General features: G+C 48.6%; 1 protein-coding gene across 1 annotated transcript; it reads left to right on the forward strand.

The window, feature by feature from the left end:
- Positions 1–531: 531 nt before the first annotated feature.
- Positions 532–24,671, forward strand: LOC104515299 (obscurin-like; the record flags this gene model as incomplete). Its single annotated transcript, XM_010159218.1, has 24 exons — positions 532–732; positions 1,449–1,525; positions 2,128–2,328; positions 2,900–2,960; positions 4,450–4,527; positions 4,671–4,843; positions 5,401–5,427; positions 5,951–6,103; positions 7,483–7,528; positions 8,104–8,181; positions 9,008–9,337; positions 9,771–9,801; positions 10,800–10,874; positions 11,856–12,302; positions 15,409–15,519; positions 15,638–15,805; positions 16,291–16,413; positions 18,378–18,546; positions 20,306–20,392; positions 21,778–22,017; positions 22,651–22,874; positions 23,316–23,391; positions 24,210–24,359; positions 24,494–24,671. Coding segments are annotated over 24 exons (3,504 nt in total), but the record flags the coding sequence as incomplete, so codon positions are not given.
- Positions 24,672–25,507: the final 836 nt, after the last annotated feature.

The following is a 25,507-nucleotide window of genomic DNA, read 5'->3' on the forward strand; positions in this document are numbered from 1 at the left end:
CCCTCTGAGCATCTTCGTAGCCTCCCTCCGGACTTGCTCCAACAGATCCATGTCCCTCTTATATTGAGGGACCCACAGCTGGATGCAGCACTCCAGGTGGGGCCTCACCAGAGCAGAGTACAGGGGCAGAATCCCCTCCCCAGACCTGCTGGCCACACTGCTCTGGATACAGCCCAGGATACGGTTGGCTTTCTGGGCTGCCAGCGCACACGGCCGGCTCATGTTCAGCTTTTCATCCCCCAGTACCCCCAAGTCCTTTTCCTCAGGGCTGCTCTTGATCCATTCTCCACCCAGCCTGTACTTGTGCTTGGGATTGCCCTGAATTCCTATGAATTAATATTCGTATGTATGGGTTTTGAAATAAAATATTATTGGGTAATGTGGAAGCAGAGAAATGGTTAGACACAGGGACTTCTTCAGCCAGCATTTTGTCAGTGACATTTGCTAGTCAAACAGCCCGTGTTGTATCTCTGCTCCTGTATCTCGTCTCTTGAAGGGAAGAAATACCCGTTTCCATCTTGTTTCTTCCAGTGCCAAAATGTCATTTTCTTCTTTCAGGGCACTTCATTGCTGACAGACAGCAACAGGCTCCATCAGGGGAAGGAAGGAACAACATATTTCTTAATCGTGGACAACGCTGTCACGGAAGATGGTGGCGTTTACACCTGTGTTGCCAAAAACGCAGGAGGGGAGGTTTTGTGCAAAGCAGAGCTTATTGTCCATGAAGGTAAGGTCCTTCTTTCAGCTGCAGGAGCTGCTTCCATAGCCACTGCAACATGTACACTGTCGGCTTTCTTCTGCTACCCATACGGCATCTGCTCTGTATTCCTGCACAGCACTTGTGTCCGTTACCAGTATGGCAGGATCCAGCATAACAGCAAATGATCTAATCATGTACATATTTATATAAAAATGAGTTGGTTTGTTTTTTTTTTTTCTCTGCTTCAGGTACATGACAAATTGATACAACAGGCCACAGAACTAAGTGGTGCCATGCCTGCTCTTTAGCCTGGCTCTTCTGATTTATGTCAGCCCCAAATGATAGAATCATAGATTCATAGAATGGTTTGGGTTGGAAGGGACCTTAAAGATCATCTAGTTCCAACCCCCCTGCCATGGGCAGGGACAGCTTCCACTAGACCAGGTTGCTCCAAGCCTCATCCAGCCTGGCCTTGGACACTTCCAGGGATGGGGCATCCACAGCTTCTCTGGGCAACCTGTCCCAGTGTCTCACCAAGTTGCCCAGAGAAGCTGTGGATGATGCAGCCCCAGTGTTTATATTGACAGGTTCTGTCATCAAACAGCTCCACTTAATTCTGTGCAGAAGTTTAGAGAACGCCTGTAGCTTTTCCTGCCTTAAATTGTCCTGTAATAACTTTGCATGTTCTTGGCAAGGCATTGTTGTTTGAATATTAACACTTGTAATTTCCTTCATTTCCAAAGCTAAGAAAGACCAAGCAGCAAAGAAAGTGGCCACCAGGAGAAAGCTCCATTCCCTTTATGAGGTTAAGCAGGAGATTGGAAGGTAAATGAATTTTCCAACTACAGCATCGCTGCCCAAGGATGTAATTGCCCATCTGAGCTCCTGAGCATGTGTAACCAGAGACAGAGGTGGTGGGCTCAGCTGTGGCAAAGTCTGAAAAGGTGAAAGGAGTGGGAGGTCACCCCATTGCAGGTGTGCTGGAAACACTTTCCTGAGGTTTCTGACAAAGGATGGGAGAGTCCATACGTCCAGGTAGCTCCAACCATAAAAAATACCAGCCAGAGGCTGGCAGGAAGGGTGCCCAGATGTGGCTTCCTGGCACGTTAGCATCACAAGCCCACAGGGACATATGCACCAACACAGTGTCCATCCAAGGGACCCAGGAGCATCCCCCTTTGTCAGCACAAGGCTCTATCGCCTGAAACAGCTTTTCCCTTGTCGTGAACTCGTTGCTTAGTTTTGGAGACAGCCAGAAGAGGGCAGTAGCCCCTCACAGAGAGGAAAGTGAGCCTTCTGTGGTGGAGAATTAAAGCCCTGAGCTGCAGGGAGCTGTCAAAGGCTGGGATGTGGAAAGGTCTGCACTTGCTGAGCAGAGGGATTTTGAACCAAGTCTGAGCAGGGCTTGTCCTGTGATTTTTACACAGGGGCTGCTTCAGCTTTGTGAAACGAGTCGTGCACAAAGGGAACCGAGTGTCTTGTGCTGCCAAGTTCATACCTTTACGAAGCAAAACGAAGGCTCGAGCGCATCAAGAGAGGGATATCCTTGCCTCTCTGTCCCACGACAGAATTACCAGGCTCCTGGATCAGTTTGAAACGCGGAAAACACTGATTTTGGTCCTGGAGTTGTATCCTTTTCTGTGCTACTTGTCTGAGGAGGCTGGGAAGTACTAGGTAGTGCACATTTATGAAATAACTAAGCAATTAATCATTTTTAGGTCGTGCCTGAGATAAAAGGACACACGCAATCTTTCTCTGCACTGCAGGACAGCACTGAGAGGTCTTCGCTGAAGTACTATGTTCCTGCTGGTTTAGGAAAAAACATGATACCTGTATACACACGTGTGCTTGTTAAGCACCAGAACCCTTTTCTGAAATGTCTGGGAGTGGGGAACTCTGTTTCCATGAGATCCAGTCTGGGTGAGGACAAGGAAAACGCAGTGCAGAGCAGAAAAGCCCATAGCCAACAGGTAGATTGTAGCACAAGCGATACCGTAGTCCTGCTTGTAGGGATCAGAGGTTTAGAGCTGCCCCATTCTGCAAGAAGGACACTGCTGGAATAGAGACTTTAACCAATTACGTGCTTATCACATTGCCTGAGATCACCTCGTGAATTCTGCTGCTAGCTGGACAGAGGTGGTTACAAAGAAAAACTAAGCATTTAACTGTAGTTCTGTTTTCCCTGAATGCCATTGTCAGATGCTCCAGCGAAGAGCTCCTTGACCGTTTACTCAAGAAGAGTGTCGTCACTGAAGCAGAGGTAATCTTTCGTTCTCATTTGAAAGTCCAGAGCTGGTAGGTTGCCACCGAGTACCTTCCAGCTGCATTTCCCTTTTTGAACATGAGGAATGTCTTTGAACCAGTGGTAATCAGCCAAAACAGAATCAGCCTTTAAAATGTGTTCCCATCAGCTTTCATGACTAAGATGAGTTTCTTTGGGGTATAACTAGAAACAGCCAGTGTGTTTGAGACCACCAGCATTGCAGTCAGCTTGGTGCAGATGATATTTGCTCTATTATCATCATTTCTTTTTTATCTGTCACCCGGAACTCCTCTATCTTCACTTCCTTAATAACATTTTATCCCCTTGCAACTACAGTTCTCTCTGCTCCCTTTCAGTCTCCAAACCAAGGGCTGAAATTATGGTTTCTAAGGGATTTTTTTTTTTTTTGAGATTGTTGATGCTCAAAGTTCAGAATGTTTCACATCTCCCATCTAGTAGTGAGGTGTCCCATATTTATTGGTAAAATTGATTTTTCTTAGAAAAGGTCAATGGGAAATACCATAGAATCATGGAAGAGGGAAATATAGAACGGTTTGGGTTGGAAGGGACCTTTAAAGATCAAATGTCAGCTAACACTATAAAAAAGTGTCAGGGGTAGAGGACTTACAAAACTGAAGCTATGTGTAAATTTTCACTCCTTGTTCAGTCACAGTCAGATTAAATCTACATATGGTCAAGAAAACAGGTTTACAACATATTTTTAAAATGTATTTTGCTTTAAATGTGTTTGCCTGATTTACACCAAGCCAGAGCTGAGTTGGAGTTAGATAAGTTAGTTGATAAGCTTCATCAACTTGAGGATTTCTGGTTTTTTGCATGTTTGTAGGGTTTTTTCTTTTTAATGTAAGTGCCTTTTTCACATATAAAAGGCTCCAGCAGAGCAACGTGGTCACACATTTTCATTTACACAATCACAGAATCACTGAGGTTGTAAAAGACCTCCAAGATCATCTAGTCCAACCATCAACCCCACACTACTGTACCCACTAGACCCTGTCCTCAAGTGCCACGTCTACACGCTCCTTGAACACCCCCAGGGATGTGCCACGTCTACACGCTCCTTGAACACCCCCAGGGATGGTGACTCCACCACGTCCCTGGGCAGCCCCTTCCAGTGCCTGACCACTCTTTGAGTGAAGGAGTTTTTCCTATTATCTAATCTGAACCTCCCCTGACACAACTTGAGGCCATTTCCTCTTGTCCCGTCACCAGTTACCAGGGAGAACAGGCCAGCACCCACCTCCCGACACCCTCCTTTCAGGGAGCTGTAGAGAGCCATCAGGTCTGCCCTCAGCCTCCTCATCTTTAGGCTAATTCCTCAGGTTAATGTTTGGTTCACATAGTTCATTCTAGTTTTAAAAGTACTTCTAGTTCAATCTCCCCCTCTCTCGTATATTAAAAATGTTGGTGGAATTGGGGACCCTTTTATTTACTATTAATGTTTAATAATTGATTTAATTTTTAGGTCAAATTGTATATCAAGCAGATTTTGGAAGGAATCAAGTATCTTCATGACAATAATGTCCTTCATCTGGACATTAAGGTAATGTGCAATGGCAGGTCTTGTCATAGCCTCTTGTTGGTCAGGGAATGGGCATTCTCTATTCAAATTATTCTTACTTACAACTGAAAATACTGCCTGCTTTCAAGAAAAGTTTCTCTCTTTCATTTTATTTCATTTACCAGCCGCTGAATATCCTCATGGTTTATCCTGAAAGGGAAGACCTTAAGCTCTGTGACTTCGGATTTGCTCAGAAGATCACGCCCTTTGAGCCTCAGTTCAGCAAATACGGGTCTCCGGAGTTTGTTGCCCCAGAAATTGTTTCTCAGTCACCAGTGTCAACAGCAACCGACATCTGGTAACCTGCCATCTTTCTAAAAAGCTTTTACCCTAGACGACCTCAATTTCCATTCACTGTTAATAAGTAAATGGGGGAGGGGTAACAACACAGCAAACTGAGAGTGAACACTGAGAATCCAAAACCTATCAGGGCTCTTTAAAGCTCCTTCTGCCTATTTTGTTGAAGCATAATTGAACTCTGACAGCTAATTAATGCAAAGGAGCATCTTGGAGAAGATGATCTTTAATATTAGAGAGACCAGCTAGAGAGGATGCTTCTAAGAGGCTTTCTAGAAAAGGCAAACAAACTCAATAAAAGTATTTTGAGTCTTCTCCTCTCTCCATGCTTTACAAATGGAGGATTACTTGAGAACAATTTTTTTAAAAATTTTGCAGGAGGAAAAAAATGAAGGGTGAAAACAATAACTTTTGGGATTTATTTTCCTTAGAAAGGTGAGGAGAATAGGGTGAGCTTACTGTGCCAGGGTGTCTAGTGGCGGGAAGAGGGGCTGTGAGCTTGAGAAGCGTGGAGAAATAGGGATGAACACCTGACATTTGTGTTCCCTCTCTCCTCAGGGCTGTTGGTGTCATCACGTATTTAAGGTAAATGAATCCTCCTGGAAAGACTCATTCCATAACCCTTTGTCAGTCAGAGCCTTCCAGTACCTTCAAGTGAGGGATGTGAGCGAAGCTCTGAGTCTACAACGAGAACCATTTCTTTTGTGGTTTTCTCCTTCACTCGATCTTTTCTGGTCGCCCAGGGCTTTGGTCCTCGTCCCTGCTTGACGACCTGAGCGCTGCTCTCCTTGCAGGCAGCGATGAGAGCAGTGGGTGAGGTTCAGTCTTCCCCTTGCCTATTCCAGCCAACACCCGGCTGTAGCTGTGCCAGGTCAAACCCTTAATTCCTGATCTGTGCAGCAGGGGTAAGTCAGTCCGTTAAGTGCCGTGTGATGCTGGGGTGAAAGATGCCCTGTGCGTGGATGTACTGCTCACAAGCACTGCAAGTCCCACGCGTGGAGTCTCTCAAGCATTTGAAAGCCCCGTGTAAGCATTTGTCCTGTCATCTGAACAGCAAATAAAACTCTAACGTCTGTCTCCTTCTATTTTATGGTGCTCAACCAATCAGCCTAACGTGCAAGTCTCCATTTGCTGGGGAGAACGACAGAGGAACCCTTCTAAATATCCAGAATGGGGAAATTTCATGGACCGTTCCTGATTTTGTTCACTTGAGTGAAGATGCAAAGGACTTCATGAAAGGGATCCTGCAGCAGCGCCCCAAGTGAGTGCATTTTTGTGCTTCCTACAGCCAGCATGCAAAGGCGTTGGTGTCTCAGCGGGCAGATCTCAGCTCGTCAGAGCTGCGGTGGTTTTGAAGAGTAGAAAGCTGAGTGAGATGTGGTGCGTTATACCCTAATTTCTTATTATTCCCCATTACCCAAAACTCAGCTTGGAAATTTGCCAAATTGGCCTGTTTCTGGTATAGTGATGTCCTTAATCCCTGACTCCTCCGGGCAGGTGAGTTTCTGAGATGTCATAGAGAAGTGGGAAGAGCAACCACTGGTATAGAAGGAGTTACGTGAGAATTAAATATTAACCACATTCATTAGGCAATTTCAAGTATAAAAGGTGGCTTGAAGGCATGTTTGCAGACAGTTTCATTTCTATTTTTCTGTCAAAATAGCTGCCAAAGCTATTTTTCGTCTGGCCACCTGAAGAGTCAAAGTCACTTCTAGGGCTGCTCTCGACATCCCTCAACAGGCTCCCAGCAGAGTGCCATGGGGTCTTCCTGAGGACCTGCAGGGAGTCTCAGACCGAAAAAGGAGGATACGCCAGCAGTGTGCGCTGGCAGCCCAGAAGGCCAACCGTATCCTGGGCTGGATCCAGAGCAGTGTGGCCAGCGGGTCGAGGGAGGGGATTCTCCCCCTCTGCTCTGTTCTTGTGAGACCCCACCTGGAGTGCTGCGTCCAGCTCTGGGGCCCTCAACATCAGAAGGACACAGAGCTGTTGGAGCGAGTCCAGAGGAGGCCCCGGAGATGCTCCGAGGGCTGGAGCCCCTCCACCATGGGGGACAGGCTGAGAGAGTTGGGCTTGTTCAGCCTGGAGAAGAGAAGGCTCCGGGGAGACCTTATAGCACCTTCCAGTACCTGAAGAGGCTACAGGGAAGCTGGGGGGGACTTTTTACAAAGGTCTGTAGTGACAGGACAAGGGGGAATGGGGTTTAATTGAAAGTGGGGAGGTTTAGATTAGATATCAGGAAGAAGTGCTTCCTGGAGAGGGTGGGGAGGCACTGGGACAGGTTGCCCAGAGAAGCTGTGGATGCCCCATCCCTGGAAGTGTTCAAGGCCAGGCTGGATGAGGCTTTGAGCAACCTGGTCTAGTGGAAGGTGTCCCTGCCCATGGCAGGGGGGTTGGAACTGGGTGATCTTTAAGGTCCCTTCCAACCCAAACCATTCCCAGATTCTATGATCGTTTTGTCTCAAGGGAGGGAAACCTTGGGATGAAAGCCCCTGTCTGTCTGTTTGGCTTCTGAGCTCTAAAATAGCACCCCCCCACAAAACTCTATGCATGTGTCCATGTGAAGCAGGCACCTTCAGGAAGATCTTGTGGTTGCTGTTGGCAATGACGTGCTGCTAAAATGCCAATCTTTTCTCTTATCAGAGCCAGGCCTAGTGCTTTGGACTGTCTTTCCCACAAGTGGTTCATGGTAAGTTTGTCCCGATTCTTTCTTAGAATAATTAAAAATGTTGAGCCTGGAGGAGACCTTTGGAGAGGCAGCTCTTAAAGCTGCTAGATGTTATATACTGGATTAATCTTTCTCTTGGTGTCCTACTCTCTGTCCCACAGAGAAGCTCAGGCATGGCTCTCCAGAAAGAAGAGACACATTGGTGTTTACATGCCAAGATATCTTCCCTTTCAAAAGATAACGATTACTGCTGACATGAGTAGATATAACATGTTCATATAGAAAAGAAACTGGCTTTGCAGAGCAAATTTATGGTTTATATTCCAATGCCTTAAATCTCCTAAGGAGGAGAGCTGAAAGTTTACAAAAAAAAAGAAATATATGACATGCATCGAACAGGGCTTGCTTCTGTCACTGAAAAGCTGAGATTGTCTACCATTTAGCCATGACGGGATTGTAGCACTTCGTCTGTTTTAACTTTCTTAAATTTAACAATTCTGAAAGGAGGGAATCATAAAAAAAAAAAAAAAACAACTTTGCAGGAAATGAAGTCAGGGTATTTTAACCAATGTTTTGTCTCTCATTCCTCCTGGCAGCATAATCTCCCCCTCGAATCAGCTCATTTCATTAACACCAAGCAGCTCAAATTCATTGTGGCTCGGAGCAAGTGGCAGGTGAGCTGGCCTTCATCCATGCTACTTCTTTTTTATTATATATAGTTTGAATTACTCTTGTATCTTTTCAAGTCTGTTGAGCACAGCAGAGATCTCAGCTCGGCTATGAATGGGGAATAAGCCCAGGAGAGAGTGGTGGATGGCTGTGGCAGAAATATCTAGGCTTTCACTGCCTGGAAATCATGGAGGTGCCTCCATGGCTGTGTGTAAGTTAGGTACCCTCGGCTGCCTTTGCAAGTGGTACTGAATTATAGACAGGTCCCAGGAAGGTTCCTCTTTCAATCTAAAATGATCAGATGGATTGCCTTCTGAAGATGCCTGTTTCTCTGTCGGCTCTAAGGGCAGGCCGGCTGCTGAACTTCAGCTGAGACGTCTCACGTGGCAGGAGTCAGAGCAGATGAACCCTACCTCCTAGAGTACGCTGGGTCTTCTGTTGGCCTAAGCCACTGCCGGTTGTACTGCAGTCAGTGGATTTAAGGGGTTTCCTCCAGCTAGGCTCTCATCTGATGTGTTCTGCTAGAACCCCCTTCTCCATCTGCTTCGAGTGGCCAGGTTGCCGTTGAAAATCTCAAGCAGGGTCCTGCTTCCCTGTTCACAACAGCAAGTTCGTCCCCTGAAGTCAATGTAGTTTCATCTCTGAATGAGGGAAGAGGAAGGCTTGGGGAGCAGATGGGGCCTGGATTGACGATGTGCACGAACGGGTGGCGATGTATTATCAAACTGTGTGTGGTATTTAGGAGTGCAGAAGTTCATTTTGCTACGCTTGCTTTACTGTACTCCCAACGTGTTTCCATCTGATTGTGCTGTATTTTGGTTTGATTTTCAGCGGTCTCTGATGTGCTATAAATCCATACTGGTGATGAGGTCTATCCCAGAAATCCTAGAAAGGACTCACGACAACACCTCCCTGGCCATCTCCCGACACCTTATCGAAGAAAGCACGTCGTCCAGTACCAGCGGCTCCTCTTCAGACAATGAGAACTCGCATTTCCCCAAGAAGAGGCACTTCGGCTCTACACCCGAACTGCACTTGTCCATATTTGACGCACCAAGCCATCAAGAGCCTCCAAAACATGCAGGTGAAGAGAAGCACTCGAAAATCTCCATCCCTCCAATAAAACCCATGAGGAGGAAGTACACTTCAGTGAAGGCTGAGGTGGGGGACATATCACCTACAGAAAGCAAAGAGGTCATGGAAAGTATCTTGAAGGAGAAAGAGGAGGGGCTCCATGCCAGACTTGGCGACGAAAGAGCAGAGCATTCCCAAAGCGGTGCCTCTGAGCCTTCCTCAGCGAGGACTTCCACAGAAACCACGTCGCATCTGTGTCAGAAAGGAAAACCAGACATATTTTTATCTGACAAGGACAGAACTGAGAAGGCTGGGGATGGGACAGAAAAGCCAACTGTCTGTGTTCCTAGACAGAGCGTCATTAAAAGCACTTTCTACAGCCAAGCAGCTGAGCTACCTGCAAGGGGGCCTTCCTCACCAGGCAGGGAGTTCAGAAGGCACCTGGACAGGGCCAGAAGGACTTTCCGGAAAGCTGGATATTCAAAGGTGCCCCTCAGCGGTCTCCGTGAACCCCTTCTAGAGCAGTTCGAACTGGAAGAAGAAGAAGGAAGGTCTGACGATGGAGATGATCACAGGGAAAGCCTGCTTGGTTCCTTGACCAAATCAGCTTCGTTTGACACTGCGAGGAAACCACCACATCCTGCCATTGCTGGTGCCAGCCGAAGCCGTTCCCTGGATGACTACAGGCTGAGGGCCTCAAGATCAGTGAGGGAACAAGATATTTTGGAAGAAGACTGTGATATATTGTCACAGGAAAGTTGCCCTGAAGGCAGCGACCACTGCGACATTTCTGCAGGGCCTGGCAAGGGGTGTTCTGTAGGCAGGTCAAAGCAAGAGGGCTTCAGGACACCCAGCAAGGATTGTTCAGAAGACCAGCCCCCTCCTTCCACACAGTGTGAGGGTAACGGGTGCGCGGCTGTTTTGGGGCAACAGCTAGAGAGACCTCCAGTGTCACCTCATGGGAGTGAGGAGAAGGAACATTTACCGAAGAAGTTAAAAGCTACTCACACTGAGGAGGAAGCTGAAGGTTTGAAAGGCAAAAGCCTGGTTCTAACTGCCCAGTGCTCAGATGTACCTGCATCATCAGCTCAAGACCAGGAAGGCGTGGAGGGTAAACCTTCCCCTGGCAGTGCCTCTGACGCTGTTCAGGGGGGCAAACAGTCCGTTTCAGCTCTCATGCAGTCAGGTGCCACCGCCAAGTCAGCCCCTACAAGCAAGGGAGGCGTGTGTCTGTCCCAGGAGCCTGCTCACGGCGCCGACATCCATCCAGATCTGAAAGAGGGAAGCTTGCTTATCAAAAGGACAGCCCCAGTTCCACCCTGGAAAGACAAACGGCAAAAACATTCCCCTGAGAAGACTTCTGCTCACAGTGTTGCTAAATGTGATCTCATGGAGCAAGACAGCGCTGCTGTTTTCACACGCCCAGAAACAGACACTGATTCACTTCCACTACGTAAAGGCAAAAGTCAGGAACTGCCTGGTCAAAGTGCTTCAGCAACTACTGTCTTGGTGGGCAAACAGCCAGGGACCCTAAATGCTCTGCACGCAGCCAACGAAGGTGTTCAGCCGAAGCTGAAGACCTGCAAAGAGGGTAGACCTGCTGTCCTGGAGGATGAAGTACCAGGTACTGAAGGAATCACCCCACTGTCAGCCCGTGATGGTGAAACCCAAGCGCACAAGAGGGCTCCTGTTCACACAGACACAGCATCAGCCATCCTGAAGGGTGAGCACCGCCTTGTTCCGAAAGTCCCACCACCAAAATCAGTGCCAGCCTCGGTCTCTGATGGAGTGCGGCAGGCTGAAAGGGAACAGCGAGCGCACAGCAAGGAGAGGCTCGCTGCTCTGAGGAGCAAAAGCTCGGCTGTCCCAGTGGTTGGTCCCGATTTGGCCCATGAGGCTGAAATCCAGGGAGCTGAACCCCAGGTTTCTGAAGGCAGTGGCGCGGTGCCTGCTGTCCTGGAGAGCAGACACCCAGCTAGACCTGTGTCCTCCCAAAATACTGGCCTCCCTTTGGTCTGTGAGAGTGAAAAGCAAGCACACCCGAAGGCATCGCTTCGCAGCGAGGTGAGATCTGTTGGGATGGCAAGTGGAAGCCGAGCCGCTGGACAGACTGTGCGCACTCCTTTCCCCAAGGCTGGACACTGGGGGTCTGAGCCGCACAGGGATGCCTATCCCAGCGGCAGAGGTTCTGGGGATCTGGAGGGTGGGCCTCCGGGTGTCTTCACTGCTTCACAACCGCAAGTTGCTCCAGCTTCAGCCCGTGGGCTAGAATATGAGGAACATCCAAAGGTTTATGGTGAGGGTAAAGGTGTTGCCTTAGAAAGCGGAAGCTGTGGTGATGGAAAAACTGCCCCACGGTCACTCAGCAAGGATCAAAGTCAGGAGGTCTCACATCACAGGTCATCTTTTTACAGCGATGAGGAGTCTGCTGTGCTGGAGGGCTTAGTGGATGAGATGGTTTCCCTCTCTGAAGAGATTAATGTTTGGGCAGAGTCAGTTTCTGGTGAGAAGGAATGCAGGAAGCACACCTCCCCTCCCACAGACATGTTCTACAAAGGCCCAGGTAGCCAAGCCCCCACAGACACCTCCTTCCCTTCTGTACCAGGGGGTAAAAGAGGAGAAGCCTCTGAGCGGGATGACCTTGCCGAACCCTCTCTTGTCGTGAGTGAGGAGTCAGTGGTGCAGGAAGGGCAGGGAGCACAGACGCTTCCCTGTGAATGTGAGCATCTGGAGGACTTAGCGTTCGAGAGCCTCACTTCTAGCCAAGTGAGTGTTTCCTCAACAGAGAGCGTGGACACTGGAAAGAGACCCAGCCAAGTGCCAGTGAGCAAGGACACTGGGAAACACCCGGAAGTTTCTTTGGTGAAAATCAAAGACCTGTCGGACGAAACACCCAGCCTTGGCAGTGGAACTCCAAAACTAGACATATCGGAGGTAGAGCCTGCCTATTTGAATTTCTCGGATTTGTATGACATTGTCTATTTTCCATTTGAATTTATGAACTATAGGAAGCCTCCACCCAAACCGACTGGTAGACGGTTTATACCTTTTGGTGAGAGGGCAAGGTCGCCTCCTGTGGGACATTTGCATAAGGATAAAAGACTGTGCATTAGGGAAGAGGCAGAGAGCAAGAACAAGAAGAATCATTTGGAAATATCTGAGGATTCAAAGGCAGCTAACTTACTAGCCATAGGGAAAGGGTCAGAGAGTCATAAAGAAATGTATGGCCCCCAAAAGGACTCAAGTGGTAAGCAGAAAAGCTCCTTCTACAACAAGCCAGGACTCTTTAAGCCATATGCAAGGTCTCATTCAGCGGAGCAGTCAGTGGAGCAGAGTCTGAAGAAGAAAGTAAAAGCTTCTGTTGCCCATATTTCAAGAATCCTAAAAGGAAAGACATCTCCTGAGCCAGAGGCAGAGGAAGGTAAGCATTTTACTCTGTGCCATCATAGATTTGCTGCTATAGCTGGGTTCTGTTAAATCTGCCTTTTCCTTTCTCCCCAGCATATCTGAGGATGTGGTTAGACCATTTTAAAACGGGCAGGGGCAGGTTATGAAATTAGCAGACTCCAGCCTCACCACCAGCTCTCTGGTACTGACTCATTCAGTGCAGAGTCAGCTGGGTTAATCTGCTGAATTCCCCTGTCTGAGTTTGCACAAAACCAGATCAGGGCTGGGTGGTTCTTCCCTTGCTGCAGTTTATTCTGTAGTTATCACCTGACCACTAGAAACCTTTAAAGCCAAAGTGGCTGGGAGAATTGATGAAGTCACCTTGGCTACCTAAGTTGATGACACAGGACAGTGGAATCTGTCCTTTCTTCTGAGCCATCCCCAGATACGCCCTGTTCTTCCAGGACATCATTCCATTTGTAATAGCTGTCACAGCCTTCCCTGCTGACTGAAGGCTCGTTAGTAAGAAAACCTGTGACTGCTGAGCTGTTTATGTCCGAAGGGCAGACCTGTCCCCTGTAAAGGGATGCCACAGGGAGAAGGGTGGCTGCGAATGACTTCTCATCCTTTCTCAAAACAGAGTTTGGTGAGCTGGGAAGCGAGGCAGTAGAAAAAGAGCTGTTGGCAGGGGCTGAAGGATCTCTGAAGAGGAAATCCACACTCTCTTCATTCAAGTTTTCAAGCCTCGTGCCAAGGGACAAAGGTATTGCTATCACATAACCCAGCAGTTAGTTTTATCGTGAAATATCACTGATGAATATGACAGTGTGGTGTGAGGGCAGTTTCTAAGGATGGATCTGCAGTGATTGTCTCGATGACCTGGGCTGTATCCAGAGAAGTGTGGCCAGCAGGTCTGGGGAGGGGATTCTGCCCCTGTACTCTGCTCTGGTGAGACCCCACCTGGAGTGCTGCGTCCAGCTGTGGAGCCCTCAACATCAGAAGGATATAGACCAGTTGGAGCGAGTCCAGAGGAGGCCACGAAGATGATCAGAGGGCTGGAGCACCTCTGCTATGGGGACAGGCGGAGAGAGTTGGGCTTGTTCAGCCTGGAGAAGAGAAGGCTCCGGGGAGACCTTATAGCACCTTCCAGTACCTGAAGGGGGCTACAGGGAAGCTGGGAGAGGACTTTTTACAAGGGCCTGTAGTGACAGGACAAGGGGGAATGGGTATAAATTGAAATCAGAGAGGTTTAGATTAGATATCAGGAAGAAATTCTTCACAGAGAGGGTGGTGAGGCACAGGAACAGGTTGCCCAGAGAAGCTGTGGATGCCCCATCCCTGGATGTCTTCAAGGCCAGGCTGGATGAGGCTTGGAGCAACCTGGTCTAGTGGAAGGTGTCCCTGCCCATGGCAGGGGGGTTGGAACTAGATGATCTTTAAGGTCCCTTCCAACCTTAACCATTCTATGATTCTATGACCTGGACCAACTCATGCACTACGAGCCACCCTCCTCTGTTCAATTCATAACGAAGTCGTTGCTGAAACTGTCTTGCCTTGCATTGCTTGCAAATTGGAGCCATTCTAGAAAGCCACTGCAAAGGAATAAAATCTGTTTGTAAGCTAGAAAGAGAATAAATTCAGTATCCAGGAATGGGATGGCAGAAGCAGGGGACTGTGAATTCCTACGCTGCAGTCCTGCGTGCCTGTGTAAGAGCCAGACGCGCTGCTATAGAGCTGTGAAATGAAAAATGGTGGGGCAGCCCCAAACGGCATGTCAGCAGAGCTGAACCTGCTTTTGCCCAGGCAACTTTCCCCTTGACTCTGGCAGGAGCATTTTCTGAGGTCAGGTTAATGCCCCAGCATTCAGCAGAGCCCAGCCCTGCACTGGCCGGATGTGGGAGGCTGGCACGTCCTGGGCACTGCAAAGATAAAACCCTGGGGAACAGAAGAAAACCTGAGCTCTCCCTTTCCCGTGGAGACAGCAGCAGATTTCACAGATCACAGAATGGTTTGGGTTGGAAGGGACGTTAAGATCATCCAGTTCCAACCCCCCTGCCATGGGCAGGGACACCTTCCACTAGACCAGGTTGCTCCAAGCCTCATCCAGCCTGGCCTTGAACACTTCCAGGGATGGGGCATCCACAGCTTCTGTGGGCAACCTGTCCCAGTGCCTCACCACCCTCTCTGGGAAGAACTTCTTCCTGATATCTAATCTAAACCTCCCCACTTTCAATTTAAACCCGTTACCCCTTGTCCTGTCACTACAGGCCCTTGTAAAAAGTCCCCCCCAGCTTCCCTGTAGCCCCTTCAGGTACTAGAAGGCTGCAATAAGGTCTCCCCGGAGCCTTCTCTTCTCCAGGCTGAACACCCCCAACTCTCCCAGCCTGTCCCCATGACAGAGGGGCTCCAGCCCAGAGATTTTATTTCAATGGGGTTTTTCCTCCTTCTATATCCATCTTGTATCTTTTCTTCTCTCTCCTTCTGTTGTCTTGATCTGATCCCCTCATCCAGATGTTCCCCATGGACCTTCCAAGATCCATCTTATCACGTATGAGCTGTCACGCTGCATCCATGGGGCTAAACAGGGCTCAGTTGGGCAGCTGTGCCCAATGCGATGCGGATTCTCCAACTGGTGGTCAAAGAAATGCCAGAGCATGAACCAGAAATGTTCTTGAACCAATTAAAAATTCATTTCTAATGTCCTGCATGCACTTATTTTCCATATAGCCCTCCTGGCCACTCTAAATCACTGCTTTTCCTCTTCTTTGCAGTGCCTTCGTTCACTGAGGAGCTCATCGATCAGGCTGCTGCTGTCGGACAGTGCGTGACGCTGTCGTGCCGGACAGCCGCTCACTCCTCCCTGCACATCACCTGGTTCAAAGGTGACATTGGCCTCCCCCCAGGGAGTCCCTAATCTCTGGGACAGGGGTGCAGGGAGGGTTTTAGACACCTTGGTGTAAATTTTCAGGGTACTTATGTCTTCTACCTTCTGCTTTTCAGATGGGATACCTGTCCACAGCAGCAGCCGGATCCTCATCTCAACCACTCTCAAAAACTTCCACCTGTTAACTATTCTCTCTGTTAGTGCCGAAGATTTTGGTATTTACACCTGTGTGGCCACAAACTCCCTGGGCTCAGCATCCACCTCTTGCATCATAAGGAAAGCAGGTAAGAGAAGCAGCAGCTACAGAAGTATTACAAGTACTTCCGCCCCAAAATGTGACCTGTAAAGACCTGTGAGGTGGGATTTCTGCAGATAGGTTCAGAGGACAACCTCTCCCTTCCCTGCTGCACGCCACAGCCACAGCCCTTGCTGCCTGGTAGCGTGGCACATTTTCAGGGGTGCGTTCCCTCCTCTCTTTAGTCTCTCTCCTGGATCCACTCCAGAGCCACTCCAGTAACCATGTGGTTCTAGAACCAGACTTCAAAATCTTCATACTGAGTTTAAATTAGGCACAGTTAAATTGCTGTTCCACTTGGGGGGTGTGTATAATATATAAAATAGGTTTATAATATATATAAATACATAAAACGTGTGTATAATATATAAAACATAAGCATATATAAATAATACCTGTAACTGAGAAATGCTGGGTGCAGAGGTGTGTATCGTAGCAGTGCTAACAGTCACTGGGGTTTGTGCCTCCTTTCAGAGGTTCCTCCCAGCCCTCCACCCCCTGACATCGTGGAAGTCTACGAGGATGGAGCGCAGGTGGTCTGGAAACCTGTGGAAACCAACACCCCCGTCCACTACACCGTCCAGTGCAAGAGCGAAGGTAAAGCGGAGCGCTGCCTTTACGCCTTGCAGGGAACGTCTCTGTTAGTGTGATCTCTTCACCAGCTGGGTGTTTCGTTTTTATTCAAAACCAGACTGATTTCAGCTCCCTAGTTCAGAGTTAGGAATGAAATTCATGCAGCCATCATTTAGCCATCTCGAAGTTAGATGTTGTGCTGGCTACATCAGCCTGGAATATGCACACTCATACAGGGGCTTTGCTAAAGCCTGAATCCAACCAGGTTGCGTGGGAGCTGTGACCAAAATCTGGACAGCTGCAGGAGAATAGGCAGTCCTGGGCAATCCTGTCAAATTACAGTTCTGACAGCATTATATGCTAATAATGCCCAGCAACAACCTGCCAATATCATCCTATACCCAGGATTTCTGTCCAGTGTGTGGAGAAGATGGTCTGTCAAAAGGCAATTCATCCTCTGCTAACAGCCATGCTCTCTTTTTCCACTGATCATGCAGGAAGCTTAGGACAAACAGCCAGTTGGCAAAACTGCACCATCCCTTTGATGTTCTCTTCCAAGGCTTGGTCTAGAGCCTGATGAAAGCAAGGGATGTTTCCTTGTTTAATTCCACAGACATTGAATCAAATCCCCAAGCCTGTTCCATCTCTCTTGGGACAGCTTTTGCTGTTGTTACTACGAATGCAGTGTCTGAGAGTAATTTCTACTGCAGTCACACACACAGAGCCCTTCGGATTCAACTGTTCCCTGTTCCTTCTTTTAATTCTCCAAACATACATGCATTCCTTTCTGGATTAGCATGAGTGTGGGCAGCAGCTTTCTGCCTTTTCACTCTGGAGCTGGTTTCAGTCACTTTTCCTCCAATGTAGCTTGCTTTATTATTCCTTTGGACACAGCTGTAGACAAGACTTTGGGAGGACACAGATGCAAGTTGTTCCGATTAGGAAGAAAAACAGGAAACTGCATCTACAGTCTTCCATTGCATTCTTTGTATTTGGCAGGAACATGCAAAGTCCTGATTTCCTGAACACAGGAGGATTAAGATAATCAGAAACAATATTTCCTGGTTTTATCATTATTTGACAGTAGGCTTTTGCAAGCTGCTTCTGCAGAGACTTTATTTCTAAGCTGTATCTCTTCTTTCTTGCACATACACACCCCCTAATTCAACCAGTACCCCGCAAAGTCATGATACCTTTGTTTTGGGTGGCGAAGTGTTGCTTCTCCTATGGTTTGAGGTTCTTGACTCATGTTATTTGAATGAAAGGATGGTTTTAGTCTCAGGGAGCTTCAGCCTGGAGCACAGCAGCCATGGCAGAGTGTGGGGCACAGCATCATGTGAAACGAATGATCATTAAACATTTGCGGGTGATTTTCTACTTCACACTTTAGCTCCATCAATAGTCCAGGATATACCTACAATTTCAGTTCCCTCAGAAATCATCTGAGTTTCCTAAAAGCTGAGTAAACCTCTCAAGTTTCAAACACTGGGTTTTCTAGGAGGGTGTTAGTGGATAGCTCTGTCCGGAAATCCTGCACCTCATGGTTTCATTGGATTCAAGATAAGGCCAAAAAGGAAAAAAACCTAACCGCAGTGATTTTTCTAGGCTTTTGTTTGGAATTGTTCATACATATTTGCATTTGGGACTGGTGGTATTAATTAGATCATCAGAAATTATACCAGAAAGTTTCACCGTCCCTCTGAAACAATATTGCCACACCTCGGACTGATTAGGTATAAACCAGCTGATTTCAGAAAAGATGAGTTTGGCACACGTACAGCGAGCGGCTCCATGCACAAAAGTTGGCCATAACAAGTCAGTTTTTCCTTCATCCTGTGAAATTACACTGGTTCTCCATAATCCCAGCACATAAGTGAAGTTGATGAAAAATACAAACCAACAAACCCTCGAAACTCAAAAAAAACCCCACCCTGTTGTGATCATCTTAAATAAGTCCCTAATCTCTTTTCTCTCTTTCTTCGGGTAAGATGGGGAGTGGACAACCCTTGCTTCTGACATCGCTGACTGCTGCTACTATGCCAAAAATCTCTCCAAGGGGTATATCTACTGCTTCAGGATAGCCTGCTCCAGTAAAGCGGGAATGGGCCCTTACAGCGACCCATCTGCCAAAGTGAAAATCACTGGGAAGGATCAGATGGGTAAGAATCACAGAATCATAGAATCATGGAATGGTTTGGGTTGAAGGGACCTTAAAGACCATACAGTTCCAACCCCTCTGCCATGGGCAGGGACACCTTCCACTAGACCAGGTTGCTCCAAGCCTCATCCAGCCTGGCCTTGGACACTTCCAGGGATGGGGCATCCACAGTTTTTCTGGGCAACCTGTCCCAGTGCCTCCCCACCCTCTGCGGGAAGAACTTCTTCCTGATGTCCAATCTAAACCTCCCCACTTTCAATTTAAACCCATTACCCCTTGTCCTGTCACTACAGGCCCTTGCAAAAAGTCCCCCCCAGCTTCCTTGTAGCCCCTTCAGGCACTGGAAGGCTGCAATGAGGTCTCCAAAGATCAAATGCTGAGAAAGCACGGTGTTCTTCCTGCAGCAAAACAACTGCACCCTTTTGGATGCGGGTCCAGAAGTCAGCAGCAAGTGAAACAAGACCCATTCCACTTGGCTCAGGGTGGTTTAGGCGTTCCTCCTCTTTGGCTTTCTTATTTAAATGTAAATTATTTTCTAATTCTGGACACGGGGGAATATGTGTAAATATATAAAAAATAAATAATAAAACAGTAACAATATGTGAATACAAAGAAGTCATAAATATATCTAACAATATAATAAGAAAATAAAAACCTGGAAACTGTAGATTATCCACTGAAGACACACACAGTTTTTGATGTGAGACCAGGAGGAAACAGGTCTGGGACAGTGAATGTGCTACTGGAGGCGTTGATCTGTTGGTGTAGATATGCCTCTGGTGTAAGCCCTGGACCTTTGTTATAGACCCAGTCCTAAGATCAGGAGTTAATTATGTGTTCCGATGTTTGCTGCTGGGGATTATCACCCGACCGCGGTGCGTTTTTCAGCCGTATTTTGTCTCTGAAGTAAAGGAAGCTCAGTTTAACATGTTTTTCACCCGTTTGAATGATTTGTACTATTCACATGTTTTTAAAATTAAGAAATCCAGAACCCCACAGCAAATATATCCCTGTAGCAAAGGAAGTAACCTTTCTGGCAAGAAGTGGAAGGATGGTCTAATTGGAATTTCCTCCCAGTGGAGAGGATTATTCCATAAAAATCGGTTCACAGAGATATTTTTAACTCACCCTAAGTCCTCTGCTTTCCTCTGGATGCATTAACATATCTCAATGTGCCCAGCAATTCCAAGCAGATGCTTTAATGTGTCACCGAGGATGCATTAACATATCCCAATGTGCCCAGCATTTCCAAGCAGATGCTTTAATGTGTCAAGCGATGCGTTAGTATTCCAGGGAGCGCTTGGACACAGCCACGTGCCAGAACCAGAGCAACAAGTTTCAGCTGCTGCCCTGAAATATCCAGCTAAAAGATGTTTCTGATTCTTTGTCAGTGTCTTACAGTTCCCTAACGACTCGTTATGTGAGAGGATGAGAACCAGAGGCTAAGATGTTTCGTATTGTAGCACACAACATGCAATTCATCTCATACAGTCTGGAGTGGTCACCCAGGGAATTACTGGGTGGACAGTCTGGAATCTGTTGCTTTTAAACAGCATTTGAATGTCACCCAGCCCGCAGCTGGGCAACAACCTGCAGACTTGTCTGGAGAAAGCTCTGGTGTCACCTTTGTCATTGTTCCTAGATGCCGGGGAGTGGCTCAGAGAGGCTCCAGTTCCCAGAAAAACGTGTTTTCCCATGCAATCCCTGTCACTTTTTCTCTGCAGAGCTTCGTGCTGCAATGCACAACTTCCCATCACCTGCCGCTGAAGAAGAGAGCGAAATAATCGCACCGTCCGAGCCTTTCCCAACCTACCAGACCTACGCCTTCCAAACAGAGATCAAAAGGTGAGGAATCCAACTGAGCACTCAGCCAGCCAGGGGGAAATGCCCCACGTGGCTGGTGTTCAGAAAAGTCACTTTTATAAATGCACTGCTCACCTAGTGTCACCGTGTTTTGTTGGAAACGCCTCCACAGCAATACTTCCAAACCTGGGCTCATTGGCTGAGTGATCTTCACCTTGTTGGTGGGATTTGGGTGTGGATTTTCTGGGAGAGCAAAAGAGTCTGTGCTGGTTACCAGGACAGCCCCTTCGTACATTTTGAAGCGAGCCGAGGGCTAACGAAGGCTCCTCTCCTTGCTGCATGAACCTTTGCAGCTGCCAGTTTCACACATGGGGTTGGCATTCAACTTTGCCTAGAAGATAGGCACCAGCCACTGTGGCCAACAGGAGGAGGCAGCTACCTGCAAGGGGTAGCTCGAGACACAATAAGCCACTTTCTCTCTCTCCAGAGGAATCTCTCTCCAGGATTCACTCATAGAATTGTAGAATCACAGAATGGTTTGGGTTGGAAGGGCCCTAAAAGACGATCCAGTTCCAACCCCCCTGCCATGGGCAGGGACACCTTGCACTAGCCCAGGTTGCTCCAAGCCTCATCCAGCCTGGCCTTGAAGACATCCAGGGATGGGGCATCCACAACATCTCTGGGCAACCTGTGCCAGTGCTTCACCACCCTCTCCGTGAAGAACTTCTTCCTGATATCTAATCTAAACCTCCCTGATTTCAATTTGTACCCGTTACCCCTTGTCCTGTCACTACAGGCTCTTGTAAAAAGTCCTCTCCCAGTACCCTTGTAGGCCCCCTTCAGATACTGGAAAGCTGCAATGAGGTCTCCTCGGAGCCTCCTCTTCTCCAGGCTGAACAAGCCCAATTCTTGCCGACTTTCAAGTTGTCATCTACACATTCCAGGAATCTCATGGCTTTCTTGTGCCCTGCTGTGTTGTCCCTCCAACAGATATCGGGGTGGTTGAAGTCCCCCAGGAGGACCAGGGTATGTGAACGTGAGGCTGTTGCTATCTGTCTGTAGAGGGCCTCATGCACTCGCTCATCCTGCCCAGGTGGCCTGTAGCAAACCCCTACTACTGTGTTCCCTCTCCCTGCCCTTCCTTTAAGCTTGACCCATAAGCTCTCGGTCAGCTCCTCATCCATCTCCAGGTGGAGTTCCACACACTCCAGCTGATCCCTGACAAAGAGAGCAACTCCTGCAATTCGAAGTGACTGTACAATTTAGAGACACAGGAGGATGTCCAAACTGTGACAATAGATACAGTAACTCAACTCTGGGCACGGATGAAAAACACAGTGTGGGATCCATGGTTTAAAGAACAGAAGGCCCTGGCTCTTCCAGGAGTAGCAGAGAACATGACTTGCCTTTGTGTTCGCTCCTACCAGGGGGCGTTTCAGCATCGTCCGGCAGTGCAGGGAAAAAGTGAGCGGCAAGACTTTGGCTGCTAAAATTATCCCTTACTGGCAAGAGGACAAGCAGGCTGTGCTCCTCGAGTACCAAGTCCTGAGGAAGCTTCATCACACAAACATAGCTCAGCTGAAGGGAGCCTACGTCAGCCCACGGCACTTAGTGCTGATCCAGGAGATGTGCGTGGGACCGGAGCTACTCCACTCCTTGGCATTACGGTAAGAACGAGCGGAGGGAAGGGTTTTCCAGCCAGGGCTGGTGTAGGGAGCAAAACAACTATTGCTTTCCCCTGACAAACGGGATCGTCTCTCTCCACCTGTTCCAGCGTGCTGTCGTTGTACATGGGATTTGTGATGCGTTTATTCTGCAGCTTCTTGTGACAACAACATTACTGAAGCTTCCTACAAGGTTGGGGCAGGGGGCAGTTCAGGGCCACCCAGTTGAGACGTTGAAAGCAGTTTACGGTAGTTGATATGAAACCCCCTCTCCCATAACAAGGAGATTATTGTGGCTCAGGAAGCCTCATTTCTTCTCCATGTTGTTTCTTACGATGGCAGAAAACGGATTTGCTGAAATCTGCTGATTGAAGGAGAGGGAACGGTGGGCATCAAATCTGCATTTTGATTTCTACGCGCCCAGTGCTTTCTGTGAACCTCCTTCATCTGTAAACCTGACTCATAGTCTGGAGCAGCCTCTCTGTGTACAGTAGATTGGCTAAATTAGTAGAGTTGTTTCTTCCTAACCTTCAGGGCCTCATGGGTTTAGACATCCAGGGGGATAGTGGGTGTAGAATGGTGCCCTTGGCTGTGCTGATAGGACATTTCTGGTTTCTATCCTCTGTCTTCTACCAGGACATCGTACTCAGAAGTGGAAGTCCGAGATTACCTGTGGCAGATCCTCAGCGCCATTGAGTATCTCCACGCACACAACATCCTGCACTTGGATCTCAGATCTGAGAACATGATCATCACCGAGCCCAACCTGCTGAAACTCCTGGATTTTGGCAATGCACAGTTCTACACACAAGACAAAGTTATTACCATGGACAAGTGCACGGACTACGTTGAAACCATGGGTGAGTACAGAATTCGGTCAGAGCAACCTTGACCTTGTGTGCACTCTGTGGTAAACAGAAAGACAGACAGAGCCACTGGGCAAGGCAGCAGTTGCAAAGCAAGCAAGCAGGCAAAGATTCCCAGGTAACAATGTGAGTTTGTGGGAGCAGCCGTCTCACTTGCAGACCATGGAGGACAATGCCAGAGGTCACGGCCAACCCCGCCCCGGCTGGCATCCATGTGTCCAGAGCTCAGGGGTGTAGTATGACTGCCATTCGGCCTGATGTTCCCAAGGTTCCGTTGCAGTCATCACCACGGGGGTGTCTCCCCTCAATCAGCTCTCTGTACTAGAAGTTTCTTCTTCTTCACTCCTGGGAAGTACAAAGTATAAAAGTACTTATGGGTTTGTGCTGGTCGCTGCCTTGGAGGGTTGCTTGGCTGACACCAGTTTGCTTTCCTAGCTCCAGAGCTGCTGACGGAGCAAGGAGCCCTCCCGCAGACTGATATCTGGTCCATTGGAATCACAGCCTTCGTCATGTAAGTCAGCCTGCCTTTCCCTGCCCTTCAGCAGCTTTAAAAGTGCAGTTTCATAGTCATCAACCAGGGGACACGCATTAGCCCAGAGTTAAGCTCCGTTGTGCCCCCTTCTCCTTGGCAATGCCCCAGAAGTGTGTGATGGAGGGTATGGAGCTGGCTGCACCGTGCAAGGATCCCCAGTCCCAGCGATGTCTCCAAGCAGAGCAGGGCTGGTTTACAACACAGCAGCTGACGGTGTTTCTCACTCAGCCTCCTCTGAAAAGCCCCAGCTTACAGAGGAAAATTCAAATTACGCCAAGTGGAAACACAGCCAAAGTCATGAAACCCACAGAACAGTGGCCTTTGGGATTTTGTTTTCCATTATGGCGTTTCTGTGCATCATCCTGACCCTCCTCTGCGTGGGAATTCCTGGAAGAAGGAGCAGTGCCTTTCATAGAATCATAGAATCACGGAATGGTTTGGGTTGGAAGGGACCTTAAAGACCATCCAGTTCCAACCCCCCTGCCATGGGCAGGGACACCTTCCACTAGACCAGGTTGCTCCAAGCCTCATCCAGCCTGGCCTGGAACACTTCCAGGGATGGGGCATCCACAGCTTCTCTGGGCAACCTGTGCCAGTGCCTCACCACCCTCTCCGTGAAGAACTTCTTCCTGATATGTAATCTAAACCTCCCCGCTTTCAATTTAAACCTGTTGCCCCTTGTCCTGTCACTACAGGCCCTTGTAAAAAGTCCCCTTGTAGCCCCTTCAGGTACTGGAAGGCTGCAATAAGGTCTCCCGGGAGTGATCATGCTGATTGCTTCTCTTCTTCTGGGGCAGGTTGAGTGCCAACTACCCCGTCAGCTCTGACGTAGCCTGCGAGTTTCTGAGAATGACCAGGAAGGGGAAAGTGAAGCTGACGCGGTGCTACGCGGGTCTCTCCGGGGGAGCGGTGTCATTTCTCCAGAGCACGCTGTGTGCAAATCCCTGGTAAGACGGTGTCTGCTCTCCCAACTGGACAGTTGGTGCTGATCCTGGCTATTGTCCCTTCTCTCTCTCTATTCGAGGAGCCTCCTCACCCAGCATGGATCCCCACCTGACCTTCTCACCTTTGCCTGTTCTAGGGGAAGGCCGTCAGCCTTGGAGTGCCTTCAGAGCCCATGGCTCCAGGAGACGGGTTTGGACAACAGGCAGCAAGCACTGGTGACCTTCCCCACCACCAAACTGAGGAATTTCCTCACCGAACGGGAAAAGAAAAGGGGCTTGCTGTGTTCCAAGTACGGCCTCATGATTGCACAGTGACGTGGATGCGGCCCCGGATGTGAATTGTCTCCTTCTCCCCTTCTGCATTTAGTGTTTGGTACCAAATAGCCCTGCCAAGTTGCCGTGCATCAGCTGAGCTGGGGTAACTGCTCTCCGTGAATGAGATTTAACATAACTGAGCAAATTGATCCATGTTTCATGCACGGCCACACGGTAAGAACAGAAATATAGGCCTAACATGGCTCAGCTGACTAACGGTAACTTGACAGTATGTGTGTCACTCGGCTGCACGCTTCCTGGAATAACCCGGGGAGATTTGCATAGCCATTTCTGAATGGGACTAGCGACCAGCCCCAGGCAGCTTTGCAAATCCTTCGCCGAGGTCAGGAAGACTCGGTGCGTGCAAACACTGGGCGCTGACTTCTGCCCCTGGCCACAGGATGTGACAGCCAGACGTGCTTTCCGATGTTCCTGCACTGCTCATCCCACAGTGACAGCGAGGTCTGAGCAACTGGGGGCTTTCTCACCTGCCTCCAATCCGAAGAATTCGATAACCAGTTACGATGGGAAAACAGGGAAGAGTGACGCACTTTTGGGGGGCTGACATTAGACAATATATCTTCAGGCTCTGGATGTAGAGATCCAACTGGATAAAGCCCTGAGCAACCTGGTCTGAGACCATAGCCGACCCTGCCTTGAGCAGAAGGTTGGTCTAGAGACCTCCTGAGCTCTGTCCCATCCTGACTTGTCCTGTGATCCTATGGCTTTGCCAAAGGCCAGACAGAAGGCTGGAGTGGTGGGACCCTGCCAGCACCCATCGGCAGCCAGACTCGGCATGTCGCTCACCCAGGCGAGTTCTCCACCACCCCCATGGA

The sequence above is a fragment of the Eurypyga helias genome, unplaced genomic scaffold, assembly GCF_000690775.1.
Source record: "Eurypyga helias isolate BGI_N326 unplaced genomic scaffold, ASM69077v1 scaffold8449, whole genome shotgun sequence".
Classification (NCBI taxonomy): Eukaryota; Metazoa; Chordata; class Aves; order Eurypygiformes; family Eurypygidae; genus Eurypyga; species Eurypyga helias.